The sequence below is a fragment of the Anomaloglossus baeobatrachus genome, chromosome 3 (genome assembly GCF_048569485.1).
Source record: "Anomaloglossus baeobatrachus isolate aAnoBae1 chromosome 3, aAnoBae1.hap1, whole genome shotgun sequence".
Classification (NCBI taxonomy): domain Eukaryota; kingdom Metazoa; phylum Chordata; class Amphibia; order Anura; family Aromobatidae; genus Anomaloglossus; species Anomaloglossus baeobatrachus.
The window spans coordinates 473193081-473217430 of NC_134355.1; the positions used below are offsets into that span (position 1 = coordinate 473193081).

At 49.4% G+C, this 24350-nt stretch overlaps 1 protein-coding gene across 2 annotated transcripts in view; it reads right to left on the reverse strand.

The window, feature by feature from the left end:
• PIK3CA (phosphatidylinositol-4,5-bisphosphate 3-kinase catalytic subunit alpha) overlaps positions 1-24350 on the reverse strand; it is a 136906-nt gene that overhangs the window by 55401 nt on the left and 57155 nt on the right. For both annotated transcript variants that reach the window (XM_075340608.1, XM_075340606.1), the window contains exons 9-12: positions 23431-23565; positions 22966-23090; positions 20805-20886; positions 4959-5123 (exon numbers count right to left, since the gene is read on the reverse strand). In XM_075340608.1, coding sequence (XP_075196723.1) covers positions 4959-5123; positions 20805-20886; positions 22966-23090; positions 23431-23565 — 507 coding nt within the window. The remainder of the gene's footprint in view (positions 1-4958; positions 5124-20804; positions 20887-22965; positions 23091-23430; positions 23566-24350) is intronic.

Consider the following 24350-nt stretch of genomic DNA (forward strand, 5'->3'; position numbering starts at 1 on the left):
CAGCCCTCCCCTATGGGGAAGCCACTGCCACCTGCAGGGCTCTTCTACCTAGGCTGGCGTCCGCCGAAGCATAGGTATGCACCTGATAATGTTTGGTGAAAAATGTGCAGGCTCGACCAGGTAGCTGCCTGTCACACCTGTTGAGCCGTAGCCTGGTGTCGTAATGCCCAAAACGCACCTACGGCTCTGGTAGAATGGACCTTCAGCCCTGAAGGAACCGGAAGCCCCGCAGAACGGTAGTCTTCAAGAATAGGTTCTTTGATCCATCGAGCCATGGTGGCTTTAGAAACCTGCAACCCCTTGCGCGTACCAGCGACAAGGACAAAAAATGCATCAGAGCGGCGCATGGGCGCCGTGCGGGAAATGTAGATTCTGAGTGCTCTCACCAGAACTAACAACTGTAAATCCTTTTCATACCGGAGAACCGGATGAGAACAAAAGGAAGGAAAGGGTATATCCCGATTAAGAAGAAACGCGGATACAACCTTAGGGAGAAACTCCTGAATAGGGCGCAGCACTACCTTGTCCTGGTGGAACACTAGGAAGGGAGCCTTGAATGACAGAGCCGCCAGCTTAGACACTCGCCGAAGCGACGTGATCGCAACCAGAAAGGCCACTTTCTGTGACAGGCGCGAAAGGGAAACTTCCCTCAGAGGCTCGAAATGCGGCTTCTGGAGAGCAACTAGTACCCTGTTCAGATCCCATGGATCTAACGGCCGCTTGTACGGGGGCACAATATGACAAACCCCCTGTAGTAACGTGCGCACCTTAGGAAGACGTGCTAGACGCTTCTGAAAAGAACACGGATAGTGCCGAGACTTGCCCTTAAAGGGAGCCGAGCGACCAACCTCTTTCCCAACCAGATTGCAGGAGGGAAGGCAAAGTAGGCAATGCCGATGGCCAGGGAGACCCTCCCTGAGCAGAACACTAAGATAATAATATCTTCCACGAGTTGTGGTAGATCTTGGCAGACCGCGGCTGGCTAGCCCGTCTCATGGTGGCAATGACGTCGTGCTCACGGTCGACCGACGGTGAGATGCCACAGATCACGGTACCACGACCTCCCCGGCCAGTCTGGGGCGACGAGGATGGTGTGGCAGCAATCGGTATCTGCCTGGAATCACTCTGGCGCCTTGAGATGCTCCAGATCAGGGCGGCCAGGGTCATTGCAACCATATTGCCCACGGTCTGCTTGGGGTGCAAAGTCTGTAAGATGTCAGTCATAGTCACAGACAATATATCAGCGGAAAAACTGCAACTTCGTCCCTGTCTCTGGACAGAGATCACAGGTGGTTCCTTTGGCCACATATAGCAGAGACCCCGGTTGAGCAATTGCACGCACTGGGGGTCCTGAAACCGTATGACATGCAGTACAAGCAGCATAGAAAGCCCGTGCATTGGCAACTTGTCTTTTTCTGCTGTTGTTGTCTAGCTATCTAAGAGCCTAGCCGAGGATAGCGACCGTACAGTGAATAGTCATACAAGCATGAAGTACAAATAAACACTTCAGCACATGTAGTACACGCAGCATTGAAAACTTGTGGCTTGGCACATTTGCTCTTCTGCTGCTGTTGTCTATTTATCTAGGAGCATGAGACAAGGATAGCGACATACAGTGAATGTATAGCATACAGCATGACAGTAAACACTGCAGCCCATGCAATCCAAGCAGCATTGAAAGCTTGCGCGTTAGCACCCTAGCCTTTCTGCTGCTGTTGTCTATTTATCCAGGAACATTAGCCAAGGATAGCGACATACAGTGAATGTATAGCATACAAGCATGACAGTAAACACTGCAGCCAATGGAAGTCAAGCAGCATTGAAAACTTGTGCCGTAGCACCATTGCTCTACTGCTGCTTTTGTCTGTTTATCTGGGCGCATTAGCCAAGAATAGCGACATACAGTGAATGTATATCATAACAATAAACCGTGCAGCACATGCAAGCGAAGCAGCATTGAAAGCTTGTGCCTTAGCACAAATTGCTCTACTGCTGCTGTTGCCCAATCTGACAGTAAACACTGCAGCACATGCAAACGAAGAAGCATTGAAAGCTTGTGCCTTAGCACAAATTGCTCTACTGCTGCTGTTGCCCAATCTGACAGTAAACACTGCAGCACATGCAAACGAAGAAGCATTGAAAACTTGTGCCTCAGCAGCATTGCTTATTTGCTGCTGTTGCCCAGGATAGCGACAGTACAGTACAGTGCATAGCATATCAGCACACAGCCCAAAAGCCCACTTCAGCATTAGTGGTGTCAGTTGCTTACCGCCCGCACAAGAGCGGGTGCGAGGTCGCCCAAAAACCTGTGACTGGTTCCGTTCTCCCAGAGTGGAAACCATAATGGCTGCCGGCTTCTCTTCCCCGTCCTGTGCAGAGGGGCGGGCCGTGGGCGAGCCCCAGCCAAGAGCGGGAACCCGGCGTCTCACTGTGTTCAGTGAGAGGGGGCTGGAGAATGCAAAGCAGACTCCAGCTCCCTGCGCTGAGCTACTGTACAGCGTCCCGCCCCTCCTCTGACTGGCAGGGCTGGGGCGGGAACGAAACGAAAACTAGGCCGCAAAGCCGGGGACTCTAGTAATAAGCGCGGCCGTCCTATGTGCACGGCCGACGCCGAAGTCCCCCGGCGCACCACAAGTCCCAGCCGCGCCACAATGTAAAAAACAACCAGCAGCGGCCGGCGCGGCCGTTTTCAATACATAAATTCACTCAGCAAAGCTGCAGTGAATAATAGCACCAGCGCTCCGCGCTGTTGTCCCCGGCGCACTAACACTCCCAGCAATGCTGGTGTGTGTGGGCGCGATGTGCATGGGAACACAGAGTACCTTGATGTAGCAGGGCCCTGTCCCTGACGATACTCAGCTCCATATCCAGCAGGTTCTTTTGGGTCTGTGGATGGAGCTCGGTCTCTGTGCCTGGAGACCGGTAAGATCCCACTTCACCCAGAGCCCCTCATGGGGATGGGGAAGGAAAAACAGCATGTGGGCTCCGGCCTCTGTACTAGCAATAAGTACCTCAACCTTACAACACCATCCACGGGTGAGAAGGGAGCATGCTGGGGGCCCTACATGGGCCCTCTTTTCTTCCATCCGACATAGTCAGCAGCTGCTGCTGACTAAAATCTGTGGAGCTATGCATGGATGTCTGACCTCCTTCGCACACAAAGCTAAAACTGGAGAACCCGTGATATCACGGGGGGGTATAGCCAGAAGGGGAGGGGCCTTGCACTTTTTAGTGTAGTGCTTTGTGTGGCCTCCGGAGGGCAGTAGCTATACCCCAATCGTCTGGGTCTCCCAATAGAGCGCTGAAGAAATTAACATTTATTAACAGGCTGAACAGTATGGTCTAACAAATAATCAAACAAATGTCTGTTGTACAGTACGGCATCCCTCCCCATACAGTATCCCTACAGCCTCCACATTGTTGTACGGTACAGTACGGCATCCCCTGCAGCCTCCCCATTGTTTGAGAGTCCGGCATCCACCCCATCCTCCCTCCTGCAGCCTCCCCATTGTTTCACAGTCCGGCATCCACCCCATCCTCCCCCCTGCAGCCTCCCCATTGTTTCACAGTCCGGCATCCACCCCATCCTCCCCCCTGCAGCCTCCCCATTGTTTGAGAGTCCGGCATCCACCCCATCCTCCCCCCTGCAGCCTCCCCATTGTTTCACAGTCCGGCATCCACCCCATCCTCCCCCCTGCAGCCTCCCCATTGTTTGAGAGTCCGGCATCCACCCCATCCTCCCCCCTGCAGCCTCCCCATTGTTTCACAGTCCGGCATCCACCCCATCCTCCCCCCTGCAGCCTCCCCATTGTTTCACAGTCCGGCATCCACCCCATCCTCCCCCCTGCAGCCTCCCCATACAGTGGTTCTGCCCCCCACTCTGCCACCACACACACTGACACATACGGTACCGGTACAGCCCCACACACATATCGTACCGGTACCGTACACACACACACACACTGACACATACAGCCCCATACGGCACCCATACTCATACCATACACATACCGTACACACACACACACACACACACACACACACACACACACACACACACACACACACACACAGAGAGAGTTTCGGAACTTACCGTTACTTTCCTTCTGTTTCGATCTCCTCTGCGGTGCCGGGCTGACGATTCGGATGCCGGGGACGCTGAACCAATCGGAGCGAGCCTGCAGGCGGTGACGTCGCGGCTGATTCGGCCAATCAGCTGCGAGCCGGCTGACTGGCCAATCACAGCTCGAGCTGATGGCCAGCAGGGAGCCTGTGACGAACAGGCTGATCGGCCAATCAGCATCGAGCAGGTAAGTTCCTGTACTTTCCCCAGGGACCCCACCCATATGCGGCCATACTGTCCCCAGTGACCCCACCCATATGCGGCCTTACATTACGCCGCGACCACCACCCATAGGCGGCCTTACATTCCCCGGGCCCCCCCGCTACCCTGCCTTACAATCGGGGGGGTGCCCTACATTGGCGGACCCCCCCGAAACCCCCACCCTGCCTTACTTTCGGGGGGGTCCTACTTTCGGGGAAACACGGTATATAGCATTTCTATCAATTTGCATTTTTGGATACAGTATTGTACTCTTTCGGCAAACCAGTACAGCACATTGCTTGTACTGTACCTCCCGAGCACCAACAATTCTACTGGAAGCTAATGTGCAGTTTAATTTTTTTTAGTTTTACTGTACAGTATTTTGCATTAGTGTACTGTAATAATTGTATATGAACACAGTACATTTTGTATTACTGTAATAAGTTTGTATAAATACTGTAAATTTTGTTGGGTTGTGGAACGAATTGTCTGCATTTCAATTATTTCCTATGGGAATTCGCTTTGATATGAGTAACTTGGTTTAAGAGCATAGTCCTGGAATTATGCTCGTAATTCAATGTTCCACTGTACAGTTAATGTTCAATAAATAAAACATTGTTCAAAAGAAAATTACCTGTACTAGCTGGATAAGATACTGTGACAGCTTGTCGTCGGTCAAATACTTCTCAAGGCAAGTAACTGCAAACGACCGTACCATCCGGTCTGAGTAATTAAAATCCAGCAGTTCCATCGCCTGCTCTGGCCGGATGGGGGGCCAGTCCTTCAGCAGACAGTACATCTGTATATTTTTAACAATAGGAATGTTAGGAGTTAGACTAGTGATTAAAACAGTCATAAATATAAGGATCTATCACTGCACAGAAAGAAAGTTTACGTGCATATCCCTTCCAGGAGGAGTGCCACAATTTTTTTTTTTTCTTAATGAGCATGATTGTGCACTACATCTTTTAGTGTTAAGCACCATCCTTATGGTCTGGTATCCGGGAAATGCATGATAATCTGACATGGTTGCTTTAGGAGAGCAGCCAAGTCATCTATAGTGGTAGACAGTTTCCCTCTACTTTTTTTTCCGTTTTTATAGTTCCTTATCAAATCAGACAGACATGGATCACAGGTTATCTAATCAGGGTAAACCTAATAATGGAGTTTGATACAGATACTACAAGTCATGAAACACAAGGTGCTCCAGTGTAGTTCTCAACGAGGGGTGCCAAAGTGCAGGCACATTTTTTAGCTCATGGAACTTATAAAGAATGAATTACAAATTCTAAGCACAAAGAAAAATATGTACGCTTATTTTGGACTGTTAATTCATTGCGATCCTGTGATGCATGCGGAAGAGCTCCACATGGATTAAGATCATATGGGGAACTAACACAATATTACACAGCTGAATCTTTAAGGAATGGCAAAAAGTCCTTAAAAAAAACAAAACAAAACCAGGAGTTTGGGGTTTTAGGGGGGGGGGAGGGAGGGGGGGTGGAGTGTGTTATTCATATTCTCAGAAAAGAAGGCAAAGAAAGCAAAAAAAATCTGCCGAGCACATCTGTATTTGGGGGCAAATCTAGTGTTTGAACGCACGGCAGAGCTCGGAAGAAAAAAAAAAAAAAGCAGCATTTGAATGAAGTATTGTCTAGAATAAATAGAACAGTGCAGCTCCCCCACAAGTGACTCCATTTTGTAAACTAGATCCCTCAGAAAACATATCTAGATGTTTGGTGAGCTTCTTAAACCCCAAGGTGCTGCACAGAATTTTATAACGCTGAGCCGTGAAAGAAGTGAAGGAGTGCCATATTTAGCTCAGATATCATTGGAGAGGTTTGCTGATGCCAACTCATATTGGCAGAGCTTCCGAGAGCATTTATCCCCCACAAGTGATCCCATTTCAGAAACTACACCCATCAATTAACTCATACAGTGGTGCAGCGAGCATTTTGACATCACAGGTGTGTTCCATTGGGCGGCAAAGAAAAAATAATGACATGTTTAAACACTATAATGTTGGAAATTAGGTGTTAAAACAATTTTCACGCAGGAAATAGGTTTTAAGAAAAAAAAAAAAAGGGAATTTTGTTTACTTACCGTAAATTCCTTTTCTTCTAGCTCCAATTGGGAGACCCAGACAATTGGGTGTATAGCTTATGCCTCCGGAGGCCACACAAAGTATTACACTTTAAAAGTGTAAAGCCCCTCCCCTTCTGCCTATACACCCCCCGTGCATCACGGGCTCCTCAGTTTTGGTGCAAAAGCAAGAAGGAGGAAAAATTATAAATTGGTTTAAAGTAAATTCAATCCGAAGGAATATCGGAGAACTGAAACCATTCAACATGAACAACATGTGTACACAAAGAACAACAGCCCGAAGGGAACAGGGGCGGGTGCTGGGTCTCCCAATTGGAGCTAGAAGAAAAGGAATTTACGGTAAGTAAACAAAATTCCCTTCTTCTTTGTCGCTCCATTGGGAGACCCAGACAATTGGGACGTCCAAAAGCAGTCCCTGGGTGGGTAAATAATACCTCATAATAGAGCCGTAAACGGCTCCGTCCTACAGGTGGGCAACCGCCGCCTGAAGGACTCGCCTACCTAGGCTGGCGTCTGCCGAAGCATAGGTATGCACCTGATAGTGTTTCGTGAAAGTGTGCAGGCTCGACCAGGTAGCCGCCTGACACACCTGCTGAGCCGTAGCCTGGTGCCGCAAAGCCCAGGACGCCCCCATGGCCCTGGTAGAATGGGCCTTCAGCCCTGAGGGAACCGGAAGCCCCGAAGAATGATAAGCTTCGAGAATTGGTTCCTTGATCCACCGAGCCAGGGTTGATTTGGAAGCTTGTGACCCTTTACGCTGGCCAGCGACAAGGACAAAGAGTGCATCCGAGCGGCGCAGGGGCGCCGTACGAGAAATGTAGAATCTGAGTGCTCTCACCAGATCTAACAAGTGCAAATCCTTTTCACATTGGTGAACTGGATGAGGACAAAAAGAAGGTAAGGAGATATCCTGATTGAGATGAAAGGGGGATACCACCTTAGGGAGAAATTCCGGAACCGGACGCAGAACCACCTTGTCCTGGTGAAACACCAGGAAAGGGGCTTTGCACGACAACGCTGCTAGTTCAGACACTCTCCGAAGTGAAGTGACTGCTACTAGGAAGACCACTTTCTGCGAAAGGCGTGAGAGAGAAATGAAGGGAATTTTGTTTACTTACCGTAAATTCCTTTTCTTCTAGCTCCAATTGGGAGACCCAGACAATTGGGTGTATAGGCTATGCCTCCGGAGGCCGCACAAAGTATTACACTAAAAGTGTAAAGCCCCTCCCCTTCTGCCTATACACCCCCCGTGCTCCCACGGGCTCCTCAGTTTTGGTGCAAAAGCAAGAAGGAGGAAAAGAATTATAAACTGGTTTAAAGTAAAATCAATCCGAAGGAATATCGGAGAACTGAAACCATTCAACATGAACAACATGTGTACACACAAAAAAACAGGGGCGGGTGCTGGGTCTCCCAATTGGAGCTAGAAGAAAAGGAATTTACGGTAAGTAAACAAAATTCCCTTCTTTGTCGCTCCATTGGGAGACCCAGACAATTGGGACGTCCAAAAGCAGTCCCTGGGTGGGTAAAATAATACCTCGTGATAGAGCCGTAAAACGGCCCCTTCCTACAGGTGGGCAACCGCCGCCTGAAGGACTCTTCTACCTAGGCTGGCATCCGCCGAAGCATAGGTATGCACCTGATAGGGTTTCGTGAAAGTGTGCAGGCTCGACCAGGTAGCCGCCTGACACACCTGCTGAGCCGTAGCCTGGTGCCTCAAAGCCCAGGACGCACCCACGGCTCTGGTAGAATGGGCCTTCAGCCCTGAGGGAACCGGAAGCCCAGCAGAACGGTAAGCTTCGAGAATTGGTTCCTTGATCCACCGAGCCAGGGTCGATTTGGAAGCCTGTGACCCTTTACGCTGGCCAGCGACAAGGACAAAGAGTGCATCCGAGCGGCGCAGGGGCGCCGTCCGAGAAATGTAGAGCCTGAGTGCTCTCACCAGATCTAACAAGTGCAAATCCTTTTCACATTGGTGAACCGGATGAGGACAAAAAGAAGGTAAGGAGATATCCTGATTGAGATGAAAGGGGGATACCACTTTAGGGAGAAATTCCGGAACCGGACGCAGAACCACCTTGTCCTGGTGAAACACCAGGAAAGGGGCTTTGCATGACAGCGCTGCTAGTTCAGACACTCTCCGAAGTGAAGTGACTGCTACTAGAAAAACCACTTTCTGCGAAAGGCGTGAGAGAGAAATATCTCTCATTGGCTCGAATGGTGGTTTCTGAAGAACCATCAGCACCCTGTTCAGATCCCAGGGTTCTAACGGCCGCTTGTAAGGAGGAACGATGTGACAAACCCCCTGCAGGAACGTGCGTACCTGTGGAAGTCTGGCTAGGCGCTTCTGGAAAAAACACAGAGAGCGCTGAGACTTGTCCCTTAAGGGAGCCGAGCGACAAACCCTTTTCCAGTCCAGATTGAAGGAAGGACAGAAAAGTGGGCAAGGCAAAAGGCCAGGGAGAAAAACCCTGAGCAGAGCACCACGACAGGAATATTTTCCACGTCCTGTGGTAGATCTTGGCGGACGTTGGTTTCCTAGCCTGTCTCATAGTGGCAATGACGTCTTGAGATAACCCTGAAGACGCTAGGATCCAGGACTCAATGGCCACACAGTCAGGTTGAGGGCCGCAGAATTCAGATGGAAAAACGGCCCTTGAGATAGCAAGTCTGGTCGGTCTGGTAGTGCCCACGGTTGGCCGACCGTGAGATGCCACAGATCCGGGTACCACGACCGCCTCGGCCAGTCTGGAGCGACGAGGATGACGCGGCGGCAGTCGGCCCTGATCTTGCGTAACACTCTGGGCAACAGTGCCAACGGAGGAAACACATAAGGGAGCTGAAACTGCGACCAATCCTGAACTAAGGCGTCTGCCGCCAGAGCTCTGGGATCTTGAGACCGTGCCATGAACGTCGGTACCTTGTTGTTGTGCCGAGACGCCATGAGGTCGACGTCCGGCACCCCCCAGCGGCAACAGATCTCCTGAAACACGTCCGGGTGAAGGGACCATTCCCCTGCGTCCATGCCCTGGCGACTGAGATAATATGCTTCCCAGTTTTCCACGCCTGGGATGTGAACTGCAGAGATGGTGGAGGCCGTGGCTTCCACCCCCATCAAAATCCGCCGGACTTCCTGGAAGGCTTGCCGACTGCGTGTGCCGCCTTGGTGGTTGATGTATGCCACCGCTGTGGAATTGTCCGACTGAATTTGGATCTGCTTGCCTTCCAGCCACTGCTGGAACGCTTTCAGGGCAAGATACACTGCCCGTATTTCCAGAACATTGATCTGAAGCGAGGACTCTTGCTGGGTCCACGTACCCTGAGCCCTGTGGTGGAGAAAAACCGCTCCCCACCCTGACAGACTCGCGTCCGTCGTGACCACCTCCCAGGATGGGGGTAGGAAGGATTTCCCCTTCGATAATGAAGTGGGAAGAAGCCACCACCGAAGGGAAGCTTTGGTCGCCTGAGCGAGGGAGACGTTCCTGTCGAGGGACGTCGGCTTCCTGTCCCATTTGCGTAGGATGTCCCATTGAAGAGGACGCAGGTGAAACTGCGCGAAAGGGACTGCCTCCATTGCTGCCACCATCTTCCCCAGGAAGTGCATGAGGCGCCTCAAGGGGTGTGACTGGCCTTGAAGGAGAGATTGTACCCCTTTCTGTAGTGACCGCTGCTTGATCAGCGGAAGCTTCACTATCGCTGAGAGGGTATGAAACTCCATGCCAAGGTATGTCAGCGATTGGGCCGGTGTCAGATTTGACTTTGGAAAATTGATGATCCACCCGAAACTCTGGAGAGTCTCCAGGGTAGCGTCGAGGCTGTGTTGGCATGCCTCTTGAGAGGGTGCCTTGATCAACAGATCGTCCAAGTACGGGATCACCGAGTGACCCTGAGAATGGAGGACCGCTACTACAGTAGCCATAACCTTGGTGAAAACCCGTGGGGCTGTTGCCAAGCCGAACGGCAGTGCCACGAACTGCAGGTGTTCGTTTTCTATGGCGAAGCGCAAGAAGCGCTGGTGCTCTGGAGCAATCGGTACGTGGAGATAAGCATCTTTGATATCGATCGATGCAAGGAAATCTCCTTGGGACATTGAGGCGATGACGGAGCGGAGGGATTCCATCCGGAACCGCCTGGTCTTTACGTGTTTGTTGAGAAGTTTCAGGTCCAGGACAGGACGGAAAGACCCATCCTTCTTTGGGACCACAAACAAGTTGGAGTAAAAACCGTGGCCCTGTTGCTGAAGAGGAACAGGGACCACCACTCCTTCTGCCTTCAGAGTGCCCAGCGCCTGCAGAAGAGCCTCGGCTCGCTCGGGAGGCGGGGATGACCTGAAGAATCGAGTCGAGGGACGAGAGGTGAACTCTATTTTGTAACCGTGAGACAGAATGTCTCTCACCCAACGGTCTTTTACCCGTGGCAGCCAGGTGTCGCAAAAGCGGGAGAGCCTGCCACCGACCGAGGATGCGGAGTGAGGAGGCCGAAAGTCATGAGGAGGCCGCTTTGGTAGCGGCACCTCCGGTGGTCTTTTTAGGACGTGACTTAGACCGCCATGCATCAGAGTTCCTTTGATCTTTCTGAGGCCTTTTGGACGAGGAGAATTGGGACCTGCCCGCGCCCCGAAAGGACCGAAACCTCGACTGCCCCCTCCTCTGTTGGGGTATGTTCGGTTTGGGCTGGGGTAAGGATGTATCCTTTCCCTTGGATTGTTTGATGATTTCATCCAAACGCTCGCCAAACAATCGGTCGCCAGAAATTGGCAAACTAGTTAAGTGCTTTTTGGAAGCAGAATCTGCCTTCCATTCCCGTAGCCACAAGGCCCTGCGGAGTACCACCGAATTGGCGGATGCAACCGCCGTACGGCTCGCAGAGTCCAGGACAGCATTAATAGCGTAAGACGCAAATGCCGACGTCTGAGTGGTTATGGACGCCACCTGTGGCGCGGACGTGCGTGTGGCTGCGTCAATTTGCACTTGACCTGCTGAGATAGCTTGTAGCGCCCATACGGCTGCGAATGCTGGGGCAAAAGAAGCGCCGATAGCTTCATAGATGGATTTCAACCAGAGCTCCATCTGCTTGTCAGTGGCATCCTTGAGTGACGCCCCATCTTCCACTGCCAGTATGGATCTAGCTGCCAGTCTGGAGATTGGAGGATCCACTTTGGGACACTGAGCCCAACTTTTGACCACGTCAGGGGGAAAGGGATAACGTGTATCCTTAAGGCGCTTAGAAAAACGCTTATCTGGACAAGCATGGTGATTCTGGACTGCCTCTCTGAAATCAGAGTGGTCCAGAAACATACTCGGTGTACGCTTGGGAAACCTGAAACGGAATTTCTCCTGCTGAGAAGCCGACTCCTCCGCCGGAGGAGCTGAGGGAGAAATATCCAGCATTAGATTGATGGACGCAATAAGATCGTTCACTATGGCGTCCCCGTCCGGAGTATCAAGATTGAGAGCGGCCTCAGGATCAGAATCCTGATCAACTGTCTCCGCTTCATCAACCAGAGATTCCCCCCTCTGAGACCCTGCACAATATGATGATGTCGAGGGAAATTCTAAGCGAGCTCGCTTAGTCGGCCTGGCGCTGGGGTCTGTGTCAGAACCCTCAGCCTGGGACCCATGAGATACCCCGGGAGGACATTGTTGGTCCAACTGAGGTGGGCTAGGGAACAAAGATTCAACAGAGTCCCTGTGCTGAGATACCGGCCTGGACTGCAAGGCTTCTAGTATCTTAGCCATAGTCTCAGAGAGTTTTGCAAACTCCGTCCCCGTCACCTGGACAGTGTCAGCAGGTGGCTCCCCCTGGGCCCCTCTTAGCAGAGGCTCTGGCTGAGTAAGTGCCACAGGGGCCGAACAGTGCACACAATGAGGGTCAGTGGAACCTGCCGGTAGCGGGGTCGTACATGCGGCGCAGGCAGCATAAAAAGCCTGTGTTTTGGCACCCCTGCCTTTCGTGGGCGCCATGCTATTATCTTCCCTGAGCAACACAATAGGGTATATAGCCAGAAATCAACTGTGCACCGTACAGTGTAAAGTATATATACCATAAACATATAATGTTACACTACTGCACAATGGGGCTAGCACCACAGGTGCGGCTTACCACCCGCTTAAAGCGGTTGTGAGGCCACCAGAGTCCCTGCCTGGGTCTCCCAGAATTTGTCCCCCTCTGCAGCGTCCGAGGAGCTGACAGGAATGGCTGCCGGCGTCCTGAGGAGAGGAGGGAGCCGTGGGCGTGACCCAGAAAGTGCGGGAACTGGTGCCCGCACTGTGCACAGTGAGAGGGGTGGAGTATGCAAAGCATGCTCCAGCCCTCAGTGCTGCTCGTTCTGTGCAGCGTCCCGCCCTTCCCCTGCCTGTCAGGGCTGGGGGTGGGAAGAAAGGAAACTAGGCCGCAAAAAACCGGGAACTCTAGTAATAAACGCGGCCGCCGTAAAAGCGCAGCCGGCGTGGAAGTCCCCGGCGCACTACAAGTCCCAGCCGCGCCGCGGTGTTTCCATGGCAGCGGCGGTCAGTGCGGCAGTCCCTATACATAAACACACTCAGCAACGCTGAGTGTGTAATGGCACATATTAACCCGGTCAGCGCCGCGGTCCCCGGTGCACTAGCACACCCAGCAAAGCTGGAGTGTTGCTGTGCGCTGTCCCCACAGGGATACAGAGTACCTCCAAGTAGCAGGGCCATGTCCCTGAACGATACCCGGCTCCTATCCAGCAGGCTCCACAGGAGTTGTGGATGAAGCACGGTCTCAGTGCCTGGAGACCGATAGGATCCCACTTCACCCAGAGCCCTGAGGGGGATGGGGAAGGAAAACAGCATGTGGGCTCCAGCCTCCGTACCCGCAATGGATACCTCAACCTTAACCACACCGCCGACAAGAGTGGGGTGAGAAGGGAGCATGCTGGGGGCCCTATATGGGCCCACTTTTCTTCCATCCGATATAGTCAGCAGCTGCTGCTGACCAATCTGTGGAGCTGTGCGTGCATGTCTGCCTCCTTCGCACAAAGCAAAAAACTGAGGAGCCCGTGGGAGCACGGGAGGTGTATAGGCAGAAGGGGAGGGGCTTTACACTTTTAGTGTAATACTTTGTGCGGCCTCCGGAGGCATAGCCTATACACCCAATTGTCTGGGTCTCCCAATGGAGCGACAAAGAAATCCCTCATTGGCTCGAACGGTGGTTTCTGAAGAGCCATCAGCACCCTGTTCAGATCCCAGGGTTCTAACGGACGCTTGTAAGGAGGGACGACGTGACAAACCACCTGCAGGAACGTGCGTACCTGTGGAAGTCTGGCTAGTCGCTTCTGAAAAAACACAGAGAGCGCAGAGACTTGTCCCTTAAGGGAGCCGAGCGACAAACCCTTTTCCAATCCGGATTGAAGGAAGGAAAGAAAAGTGGGCAAGGCAAATGGCCAGGGAGAAAAACCCTGAGCAGAGCACGACGACAGGAATATCTTCCACGTCCTGTGGTAGATCTTGGCGGACGTTGGTTTCCTAGCCTGTCTCATAGTGGCAATGACCTCTTGAGATAACCCTGAAGACGCTAGGATCCAGGACTCAATGGCCACACAGTCAGGTTGAGGGCCGCAGAATTCAGATGGAAAAACGGCCCTTGAGACAGCAAGTCTGGTCGGTCTGGTAGTGCCCACGGTTGGCCGACCGTGAGATGCCACAGATCCGGGTACCACGACCTCCTCGGCCAGTCTGGAGCGACGAGGATGGCGCGGCGGCAGTCGGACCTGATCTTGCGTAACACTCTGGGCAACAGTGCCAGAGGAGGAAACACATAGGGGAGTTGAAACTGCGACCAATCCTGAACTAAAGCGTCTGCCGCCAGAGCTCTGTGATCTTGAGACCGTGCCATGAATGTCGGGACCTTGTTGTTGTGCCGGGACGCCATTAGGTCGACGTCCGGCATGCCCCAGCGGCAACAGATCTCCTGAAACACGTCCGGGTGAAGGGACCATTCCCCTGCGTCCATGCCCTGGCGACAGAGTCTGCTTCCCAGTTTTCTACGCCCGGGATGTGAACTGCGGATATGGTGGAGGCTGTGGCTTCCACCCACAGCAGAATCCGCCGGACTTCCTGGAAGGCTTGCCGACTGCGTGTTCCGCCTTGGTGGTTGATGTATGCCACCGCGGTGGAGTTGTCCGACTGAATTCGGATCTGTTTGCCTTCCAGCCACGGCTGGAACGCCTTTAGGGCAAGATACACTGCCCTTATCTCCAGAACATTGATCTGAAGGGAGGACTCTGTCTGAGTCCAAGTACCCTGAGCCCTGTGGTGGAGAAAAACCGCTCCCCACCCTGACAGGCTCGCGTCAGTCGTAACCACCGCCCAGGATGGGGGCAGGAAGGATTTCCCCTTCGACAGAGAAGTGGGGAGAAGCCACCACTGAAGGGAAGCCTTGGCTGCCCGCGAAAGGGAGACGTTCCTGTCGAGGGACATCGACTTCCTGTCCCATTTGCGGAGAATGTCCCATTGAAGTGGACGCAGATGAAACTGCGCAAAAGGAACTGCCTCCATTGCTGCTACCATCTTCCCTAGGAAGTGCATGAGGCGCCTCAGGGGGTGTGACTGGCCTTGAAGGAGAGATTGCACCCCTGTCTGTAGTGAACGCTGTTTGTCCAGCGGAAGCTTCACTATCGCTGAGAGAGTATGAAACTCCATGCCAAGATATGTCAGTGATTGGGCCGGTGTCAGATTTGACTTTGGAAAATTGATGATCCACCCGAAACTCTGGAGAGTCTCCAGAGCAATGTTCAGGCTGTGTTGGCATGCCCCTTGAGAGGGTGCCTTGACAAGCAGATCGTCTAAGTAAGGGATCACCGAGTGTCCCTGAGAGTGTAGGATTGCCACCACTGTTGCCATGACCTTGGTGAAGACCCGTGGGGCTGTCGCCAGGCCAAAAGCCAGTGCCACGAACTGAAGGTGTTCGTCCCCTATGGCAAAACGCAGGAAGCGCTGATGCTCTGGTGCAATCGGTACGTGGAGATAAGCATCTTTGATGTCGATTGATGCCAGGAAATCTCCTTGGGACATTGAGGCGATGACGGAGCGGAGCGATTCCATCCGGAACCGCCTGGTTTTTACATGCTTGTTGAGCAGTTTTAGGTCCAGAACAGGACGGAAGGATCCGTCCTTTTTCGGCACCACGAACAAGTTGGAGTAAAAACCGTGACCCCGTTGCTGAAGAGGAACAGGGATCACCACTCCTTCCGCCTTCAGAGTGCACACCGCCTGCAGAAGAGCATCGGCTCTCTCGGGGGGCGGAGATGTTCTGAAGAAACGAGTCGGAGGACGAGAGCTGAACTCTATCCTGTAACCTTGAGATAGAATGTCTCTCACCCATCGGTCTTGTACCTGTGGCAGCCAGGCGTCGCAAAAGCGGGAGAGCCTGCCACCGACCGAGGATGCGGTTTGAAGAGGCCGAAAGTCATGAGGAGGCCGCTTTGGGAGCGGTACCTCCGGCGGTCTTTTTAGGACGTGACTTAGACCGCCATGAATCAGAGTTCCTCTGATCTTTCTGAGGCCTTTTGGACGAGGAGAATTGAGACCTGCCCGCGGTCCGAAAGGACCGAAACCTCGATTGTACCTTCCGTGGTTGAGGTCTGTTTGGTTTGGACTGGGGTAAGGATGAGTCCTTTCCCTTGGATTGTTTAATGATTTCATCCAATCGCTCACCAAACAGGCGGTCGCCAGACAATGGCAAACCGGTTAAGAACTTTTTGGAAGCAGAGTCTGCCTTCCATTCACGTAGCCACATGGCCCTGCGGACTTACAATGAGGGTCAGTGGAACCTGCCGGTAGTATAGCTGCACATGAGGTACAGGTTGCAAAGTACGCCTGTGCTTTGGCACCCTTGCTTTTTGCGGACGACATGCTGTTGTCTCCTCTGAGTACAATCCAGGAGGGTATATAGCCAAAAATCAACAGAGCGACCGTACAGTGCAAATGTATAGCCTATATATATATATATATATATATCTATATCTATCTATATATATACACACACACACTTCGGCACTCAGTGGGGCCAGCACCACAGGTGCTGCTTACCGACCGCTCAGAGCGGTTGTGTGATCACCAGATTCCCTGCCTGGGTCTCCCTGTGTTGTCTCTCCTCTCCAGCGTCTGAATCGCTGACAGGAATGGCTGCCGGCGTTCTGTGGGGAGGAGGGGACCGTGGGCGTGCCCAAGAAAGTGCGGGAATCTAGTGCCCCAGTGTACTGAGTGAGGGGGGAGGAGGATATTAAAGTATGCTCCAGCCCTCAGCGCTGACGTCCTGTGCAGCGTCCTGCCCTTCCCCTGACTGGCAGGCCTGTGGGCGGGAATATGCGATACTAGGCCGCAGAAGCCGGGGACTAAAGTTATAAGCGCGGCCGCGCGGTAGTCCCCGGCGCACTAACACACCCAGCAGTGCTGCAATGTGTATGGCACAAGCGCTCCATGCGCGGTCCCCACGGGGACACAGAGTACCTCACAGTAGCAGGGCCTTGTCCCTGACGATACCCGGCTCCTATCCAGCAGATTCCCCAGGGGCTGCGGAGGGAGCACGGTCCCCGTGCCTGGAGACCGATTCGGATCCCACTTCACCCAGAGCCCATAAGGGATGGGGAAGGAAAACAGCATGTGGCTCCTGCCTATGTACCCGCAATGGGTACCTCAACCTTAACAACACCGCCGACAAAGTGGGGTGAGAAGGGAGCATGTCGGGAGCCCTGTTATGGGCCCTCTTTTCTTCCATCCGACCTAGTCAGCAGCTGCTGCTGACTAAGCTGTGGAGCTATGCGTGGATGTCAGCCTCCTTCGCACAAAGCATAAAAACTGAGGAGCCCGTGATGCACGGGGGTGTGTATAGGCAGAAGGGGAGGGGCTTTACACTTTTAAAGTGTAATACTTTGTGTGGCCTCCGGAGGCATAAGCTATACACCCAATTGTCTGGGTCTCCCAATGGAGCGACAAAGAAAAAGCCCATATTGTGTTACACAATTTTTCCTAAGCAATGCCTCATATGTGACTGTAAAATACTGTTTGGCCGCACCACAGGGCTTGGGAGAGAAAGAGCGCCATTTGATTTTTGGAGCACAGATTTTCCTAGAATAGTTTGCGGACTCCATTTGCAGAGTACCTAAGTGCCAGAACAGCAGAAACCCCTCAAGTGACTATATTTTGGAAATTAAACCCAGTTGGGAACATCTACAGGTGTAGGGATGATTTAGTCTTTGGAAAAACACCCATGGTGTCAAGCATAATGAATGCTGAAGAATTAAAAAACGGCAATTAAGGCCTTGTTGTGCTCAGTACATTGTAGTGCCCGTATATTGTGCCCAGCTTGCTTGTGCTTGGGGTAACCTGCACCCTGTAAATTAAGCAGGCTCACCTCACTACAATAATGTCAAATATGTGGACACTAAAGGCCGCTTTACACGCAGCAACATCGCTAGCGATCGCACCCGCCCCCATCGTGCATGCATCACGGGCAAATCGCTGCCTGTGGCGAACAATATCGGAGGTACGCTTCACACGAACTTACCTTCCTAACGACGTCACTGTGGCCAGCGAACAACCTCTTTAAGGGGGCAGTTCGTGTGGCGTCACAGCGACGTCACACAGCAGGCCACCAATAGAAGCGTAGGGGCGGAGAGCAGCCGCATGAACGTCACTTCCACCTCATTGCCGGAGGACGCAGGAACGCTGTTCCTCGGGTGTCACACGTAGCGATGTGTGCTGCCTCAGGAACGACGAACAACCTGCGTCCAGAACGAGCAACGATATTTAGAAAATTAATGACGTGTCAACAATCAACGATTTTGTGAGTATTTGGGATCTTTAGTGGTTGCTCGTGTCACACGCAACAATGTCGCTAATGAGGCCGGGTGTGTGTCAGGAATTCCGTGACCCCAGTGATATCTTGTTAGCGATGTCGCTGCGTGTAAAGTAGCCTTAACTGTGGTTTAGGCACATTGTGGTGCTCAGGAGGAGCAAATTTAGCTGGATTTCTTTTTTGGGAGGGGGGGGGGGGAGGGGGAAGGAAGCCACAGCACTTTTCAGATCTTTCGTGCTACCGGTAACATGGAAGCCCCCTATATTTCCGTTAATGGATGACGGACTTGAGTGAGAACTTGTGTTTTTGTGGGTTGAGTTGAATGCTATTTGGCGATGTGGGTACAGAACATTTTGGATCAGTTCACATTAATCTGGTGTTCTATGCTAAGCCCTTACATTGGGGATTTCATCTACATCTCTGAATTATGTGATTCAGATGAAACGTCAACGGATCCATTCACTAATGAGACAACAGAGATGCTGTGGACGCTGTATAGCTTTTTCTCAGCGGTATCCAGTTTTTAAGATGTGCACAAATGAGGTGGGTCAACTGCACTTTTAGGCATAACTAAAAGACGGTCATGGCCAGATCATAGAAAGCGCTTTTTTACAAAATAAAGGTTTTTTTGCATCACTAAATTTTGAAGGCTATAGTTTTTTTATTTTTCTGCTGACAGTCATGCGATGGCTTGTTTTTTTGCAGAAGGAGTTGGAGTTTTTATTGGTACCATTTTGGGCCACAAAATATTTTCTCTTTCTATTCCGCTTTTTGTTAGGCGGGATCATGACGAATTAGCTAATCAGGAATTGGGTTTTTTTTTACGTCATTAACTGTGCCGTAAAAGTGAACGACAGCTTTATTCTTCGGGCCAGTACGATTACAGTAATACCACATTTATATAGGTCTTTAGGTTTTGCTACTTTTACACCATAAAATAATTTTATAGAAGAAAAAAAAAAAAAAAATGGTTTTTGCATTCCTGTATTCTGAAAGCTGTAACTTTATTCGCTGATTTAGCTGTATGGCTACTTATTTTTGCGGGAGAAGATGAAATTTTCAGCGGCACCATTTTTTATTTATATATAACTTTGATTGCGTTTTATTCCACTTTTTTGGTCATCTGTATCATGAAAAGATAAGTTTTTGCTGTTTTATTTCTAGCGTTTCACCGAAAAGGTTAACCAGTGTAACAGTTTTATAGAATGCGTTGTTATGCACACTGCAATATAACATGTAGCTTTTTTTTATTTTTTACATAAATATTTATTGGAATTTGAGATTTTTAATTTTTTTAATAAATATTTTTTCTTCTTTACTTAGTCCCTTTATGGGACAATTACTTTTCTTGCCCCCTGATCCTTCATATAATCTACTGCAATGCTCGATCATTGTCTTGGATGAAATGTCAGTGCTGGTTACTATGGCAGTGATTGGGTCCCTGTGATTTCATTACACTGACCCAATCTTTTGGGAGAGGAGCGCAATCCTCTCCCTGTCACCTGCATGCTGTGATCACTATTGATTGCAGCATTTAGGGTAGTAAACTGCTAGGGGCGGTGCAGGCACCACTCCCATCAGCGATAGCCAAGTCTTGGCCGTAACATCAGCTAGAGACCAGGTGGCAAATGTGGGGGTACAGTGCATGAACCTCTGCAATTCTTCAGGTGATTTGAAGCACAAAGAGGGGGCATAATCCTAAAAAAAACACAGGTAGAGACACTCCTGCCTGGTCTGTGTGTAGAGAGGTTCAAGTCCACTGAAGAATCCAATGGGTAGAAATGCGTCGGGACACACTCATGGAGAGAGTAGGGTTTACTAATAAGGGCTAGCTGTGGACTGCTCTTGTTAGAAATTCCTAGCCCTGCTTCTGTCCTTCCTATGTTATCTGAAGGGACTCCCAGGGTCAGCGATCTTTACCACCCAGAAAGACCGAATACAGAGCATGATGACATAATTCCCTGCTTCCCGTCCATGTAGTTGGTGAGATTGTTCCAGTCATCATTCTTTATGTATGAAGTTTTCCCTAACCTGTGATTTACATGACCACTATCATTTTAAGTGTATTATTTGATTATAAAGTTTTTTCCGCTTCGTTCCATTTTTGCAAAAATGCAGACTGGGCCGTATATAGCAGCATATTAACCTAGTTTTCTGTATTGTTTTGTTTTTCTCGTGCACCTATTGGCCACTGGTACCTCCACGTATGTCACCTAAACTATATCTTGCACACTTTCTTGCAAGATTCTCATTACATTTTAACCCAAAAGAACACACAATGAGCAATATAGTGGGTAGTTGGACGGTTTGCAACTAGATAGCTTGTTGTATTTAACTGTCCACAGAGTCTTCGTCCTATCAGGACACTCTTAATATACCTTATATAAGGTTATTATTTTTTTTTAATATTTGTCACCCTTGCTGTGAAACAAACAAAATCTAAATTCCTATCATCAATCTCATCAACACACATACTTCAGAGATAGCAAGCAGACTTCAATATTCCCTATAGGAAATGCACTAAGGGATCTGGTACACATGAGGTGTATTTTACCTGTGCAACATCATCTCTGCAATTCCATTTCACAGCAAGGAGCAGCTTAGGAAGGATTTCTGGGGTATTTCGGCAATAGAGCCTGTAAAAACAGAATGGAAATTACTGTGAACGAATGTAGAAAAATAAGCCTCACCTTTGACCAACACTGGCTTTGTATTCCGCACAAATAACACCCTGCATCCTTGGCATTTCTCTTTATTACTTCTGAGCCTTCAATTATTATTTCTTTCTTTTTAAAACCACCAAATGAGATGACAGGTGATGGTTGTGCCTTTATTCTAAATATCCCTTCTGATAATACCACAAGCAGTCAGGCCCATGTCAGAAACTGTAGAAAAAGCTTTCTATGTAAGAAAAATCAGAAATTAAAAAGGACTCATATCAAAACTGCGCTGCTGGGCACTGCAATAAAAGGAACCTTACAATTTTAGGCCATTGGGATGGTAGTGTTGCATGACATTGTAAGTGCCAATATATGAATTATTAACCCTTTCCCAGTCAGGAAATGTAACCTAACATTTTTAAATTAAGGCTGCATTTACAAGGCAGCCGGCAATAAGTCGCATAGCTAAAAACACACTCCATGCCTCTGCTACATTGCAGTGTAATGTAAGTTATTGGGGGTCGCTTTTCAACCTGCAGAGCACATGAATTGTAAAACTGCCTGGGGTATCCCTTACACACAACAAAGAAATCAGTGCTGCTCCCAAAATATTGCACCTGAGTTCTGGGCTTTAGCATGATAGCAGGAACTTGGCTCGACTGCCTATATTTTAGTTGTGGCATGTGTTTAAAGTCATCATGAATTACATATATCCTTGGTGGAAAAAGGGTTAATATATAGCTATTTTTGATTAATCTGCAGATTGGAGATCATTTATGCTGCATGCTAAAACAGGCGCGATGTTCCCATATTACACACATTAACAATTTCTCTTAAAAGGTGTGTGGTTTAGAATTCAGGCAGTTGTAAAATAGTGTAGAGGGCACCAGAGATATGTAACTGGGATCTAAACCAATTACACCCTGATACAATGTGGATACAAAAAAGAAAACAAAAAACAAAAGACAGTGTGTATAGCAATTGGGATCACCACAAAATGTATGAGATTATGAAATACTTTATTCAGAAAAACATCAAAATTCAAGACAACACGAACATATAACATTTAAAAACAGACTGGGTAAAATTCCAGCATGTATAGAATCACACCATCCCCCAACATGCACCAAATTCACAATAGGATAAATAGTATTGCAATAAGCAAACAAATCAATCACAAATTTGTACTACCATCAACACAAAGAAAGGCCATTTTAATGCTGTTGGAAAAAGAAAATGAAACAGGACCCAGGAAAACAATAACAGGATGGGAAGAAAATGGTGTATCAAGATGGAAAATAAAATTACATGTGGCTGACCAAGCCATACATGGTAGATTGGACCCATAGAAAAAAAAAACCCACCATAAATTATGATGTTGCAGAGGCACCTGGTAATCTGAAGGACACCTTCACGTGTGAGGAAGCCACAGGTGGGTGGCGTAATGTGTAGGGTCGTTCTGCATCCCCCACATTTTTCACCACCATCTTCATCAGGTCCTTTTATTGTTTGGCAGGTTATCATAATATATGGTGTTTTTTGTTCTAGGAGTCCAATCTACCATGAATGGCTTGGTCAGCCACATGTAATGTCATTTTCCATCTTGGCCCCCCATTTTCTTCCCATACTGTTATTGTTTTCATGGGTCCTGTTTCTGATTTTCTTTTTCCAACAGGATTAAAAAGACCATTCTTTAGGTGTTGATAGTAGTACCCATTTGTGAAATCTGTTATTTGTTTGCTTATTGCAATACTATTTATCCTATTGTGAATTTAATGCATGTTGGGGGATGGTGTGATTCCATACAGGAACACACATGCTGGAATTTTACCGTCTGGGTTTTTAAATGCTTTTATATGTTCATGTGGTCTTGAATTTTGGTGTTTTTAAATATAGTATTTCATACGCATATGGTGGTGATCCCAATTGCTATGCACACTGTCTTTTGCTTTCTTTTTTACTATCCACATGGTTTAGAATTAAATTTTTGCAATAAAATTGTTAAACATCTATATTTCTACGCAAACCCACTTAAAACACAGAAGTATTAAAGACCTGTGGCTCCAAAGGAATTCTTTTTCTTGCTCAGTGATTTCAGAGAGAGGGTCCCGAGTAGAAATGGCTTTGAGCTGCTCTTTATCACTTTCTCTGACTTCATTGTCTCTGGCTATTCTGCTAGTCTGAAAAATAACATTACCATAATACATAAATATTACTGATGTTTTTATCCTCCCCACCAGCGTTTTCTCCAATTCTCAATACACAGTGAACTAGATGTCTGCACATGGTGAGAACACCATGATCGCTCCCATACATGGAGCATTGGATACACAATGGCTGTATTAAACAAGAGACAATAAAGGAAACAAGCATTCACTTTGGATAACAGAAATAGCACTGTCAGAGCAATGAAGTGGCAAGAGAAAGAACATCTAATACAGTCTAGCACGTGTATGTTTATTCCAGACAACGAGATCACATCTCCTATGGATGAAATATAGTGTTCACATTGTTATTTACCAGTCCGGAATGGCTGTAATTGTAGCCCATCTCTCGCTCTAAAGCTTTGTTCGCATGATCTTCTATTGCCGTCATATCTGGGAACTTGACCGGGCTACTGAAACAGTCAAATTCAAGCTCTAGGCAGGGAGTTTCCTGGAAAAGAGTGCAACAACAAAACAGCATAAAGAAACGGGTAGCCAAGAAAACAAATGGTGACACGGGCTAGAAACAAGTCCCGGGTAAGTAGCAGAACTTACAAAGCAGACCTTGCCCATTAAGGCTACTTTCACACAATCCGGCGCTCTGCTGAAAAAACGAAAGGTTTTTTTTTTTCCTGCCGATTTCATTTTTTCCAGCATTGACTTGCATTGGCGCCGCATTGTTCCGCATGGACTTGCGTTCCGTCCATTTTTTGCCGCATGCGGCAGATTTAGCCGATGTGGCGGCCGGATGTAACGTTCCCTGGCATGTTTTTTTGCTCTGGCAAAAAAAAACAAAAAACGCATCCGGCCACTGTGGCACATTTTCAATGCATGCCTATGGACGCCGGATGCGGCAAAAATCGCATCCGGCCGCCGCATGCGGTTTCTTCCACTGCGCATGCTCAGTAGCGTGCCGCAACCGGAAAAAAGAGAATTTTGTTTGCTTACCGTAAATTCTTTTTCTTATAGTTCCGTATTGAGAGACCCAGACATTGGGTGTATAGCTTCTGCCTCCGGAGGACACACAAAGTACTACACTTAAAAGTGTAGCTCCTTCCTCTGAGCCTATACACCCCCTTGAGAACCAGATCTAGCCAGTTTAGTGCAAAAGCTGAAGGAGAATAGCCACCCACAAGTAAAAACAGAGCAAGAACCGGAACAACCGGAGACTCTGTCCACGACAACAGCCGGTGATAACACGCGGAACAAGAAATTGCCAACAGGCAGGGAGCTGGG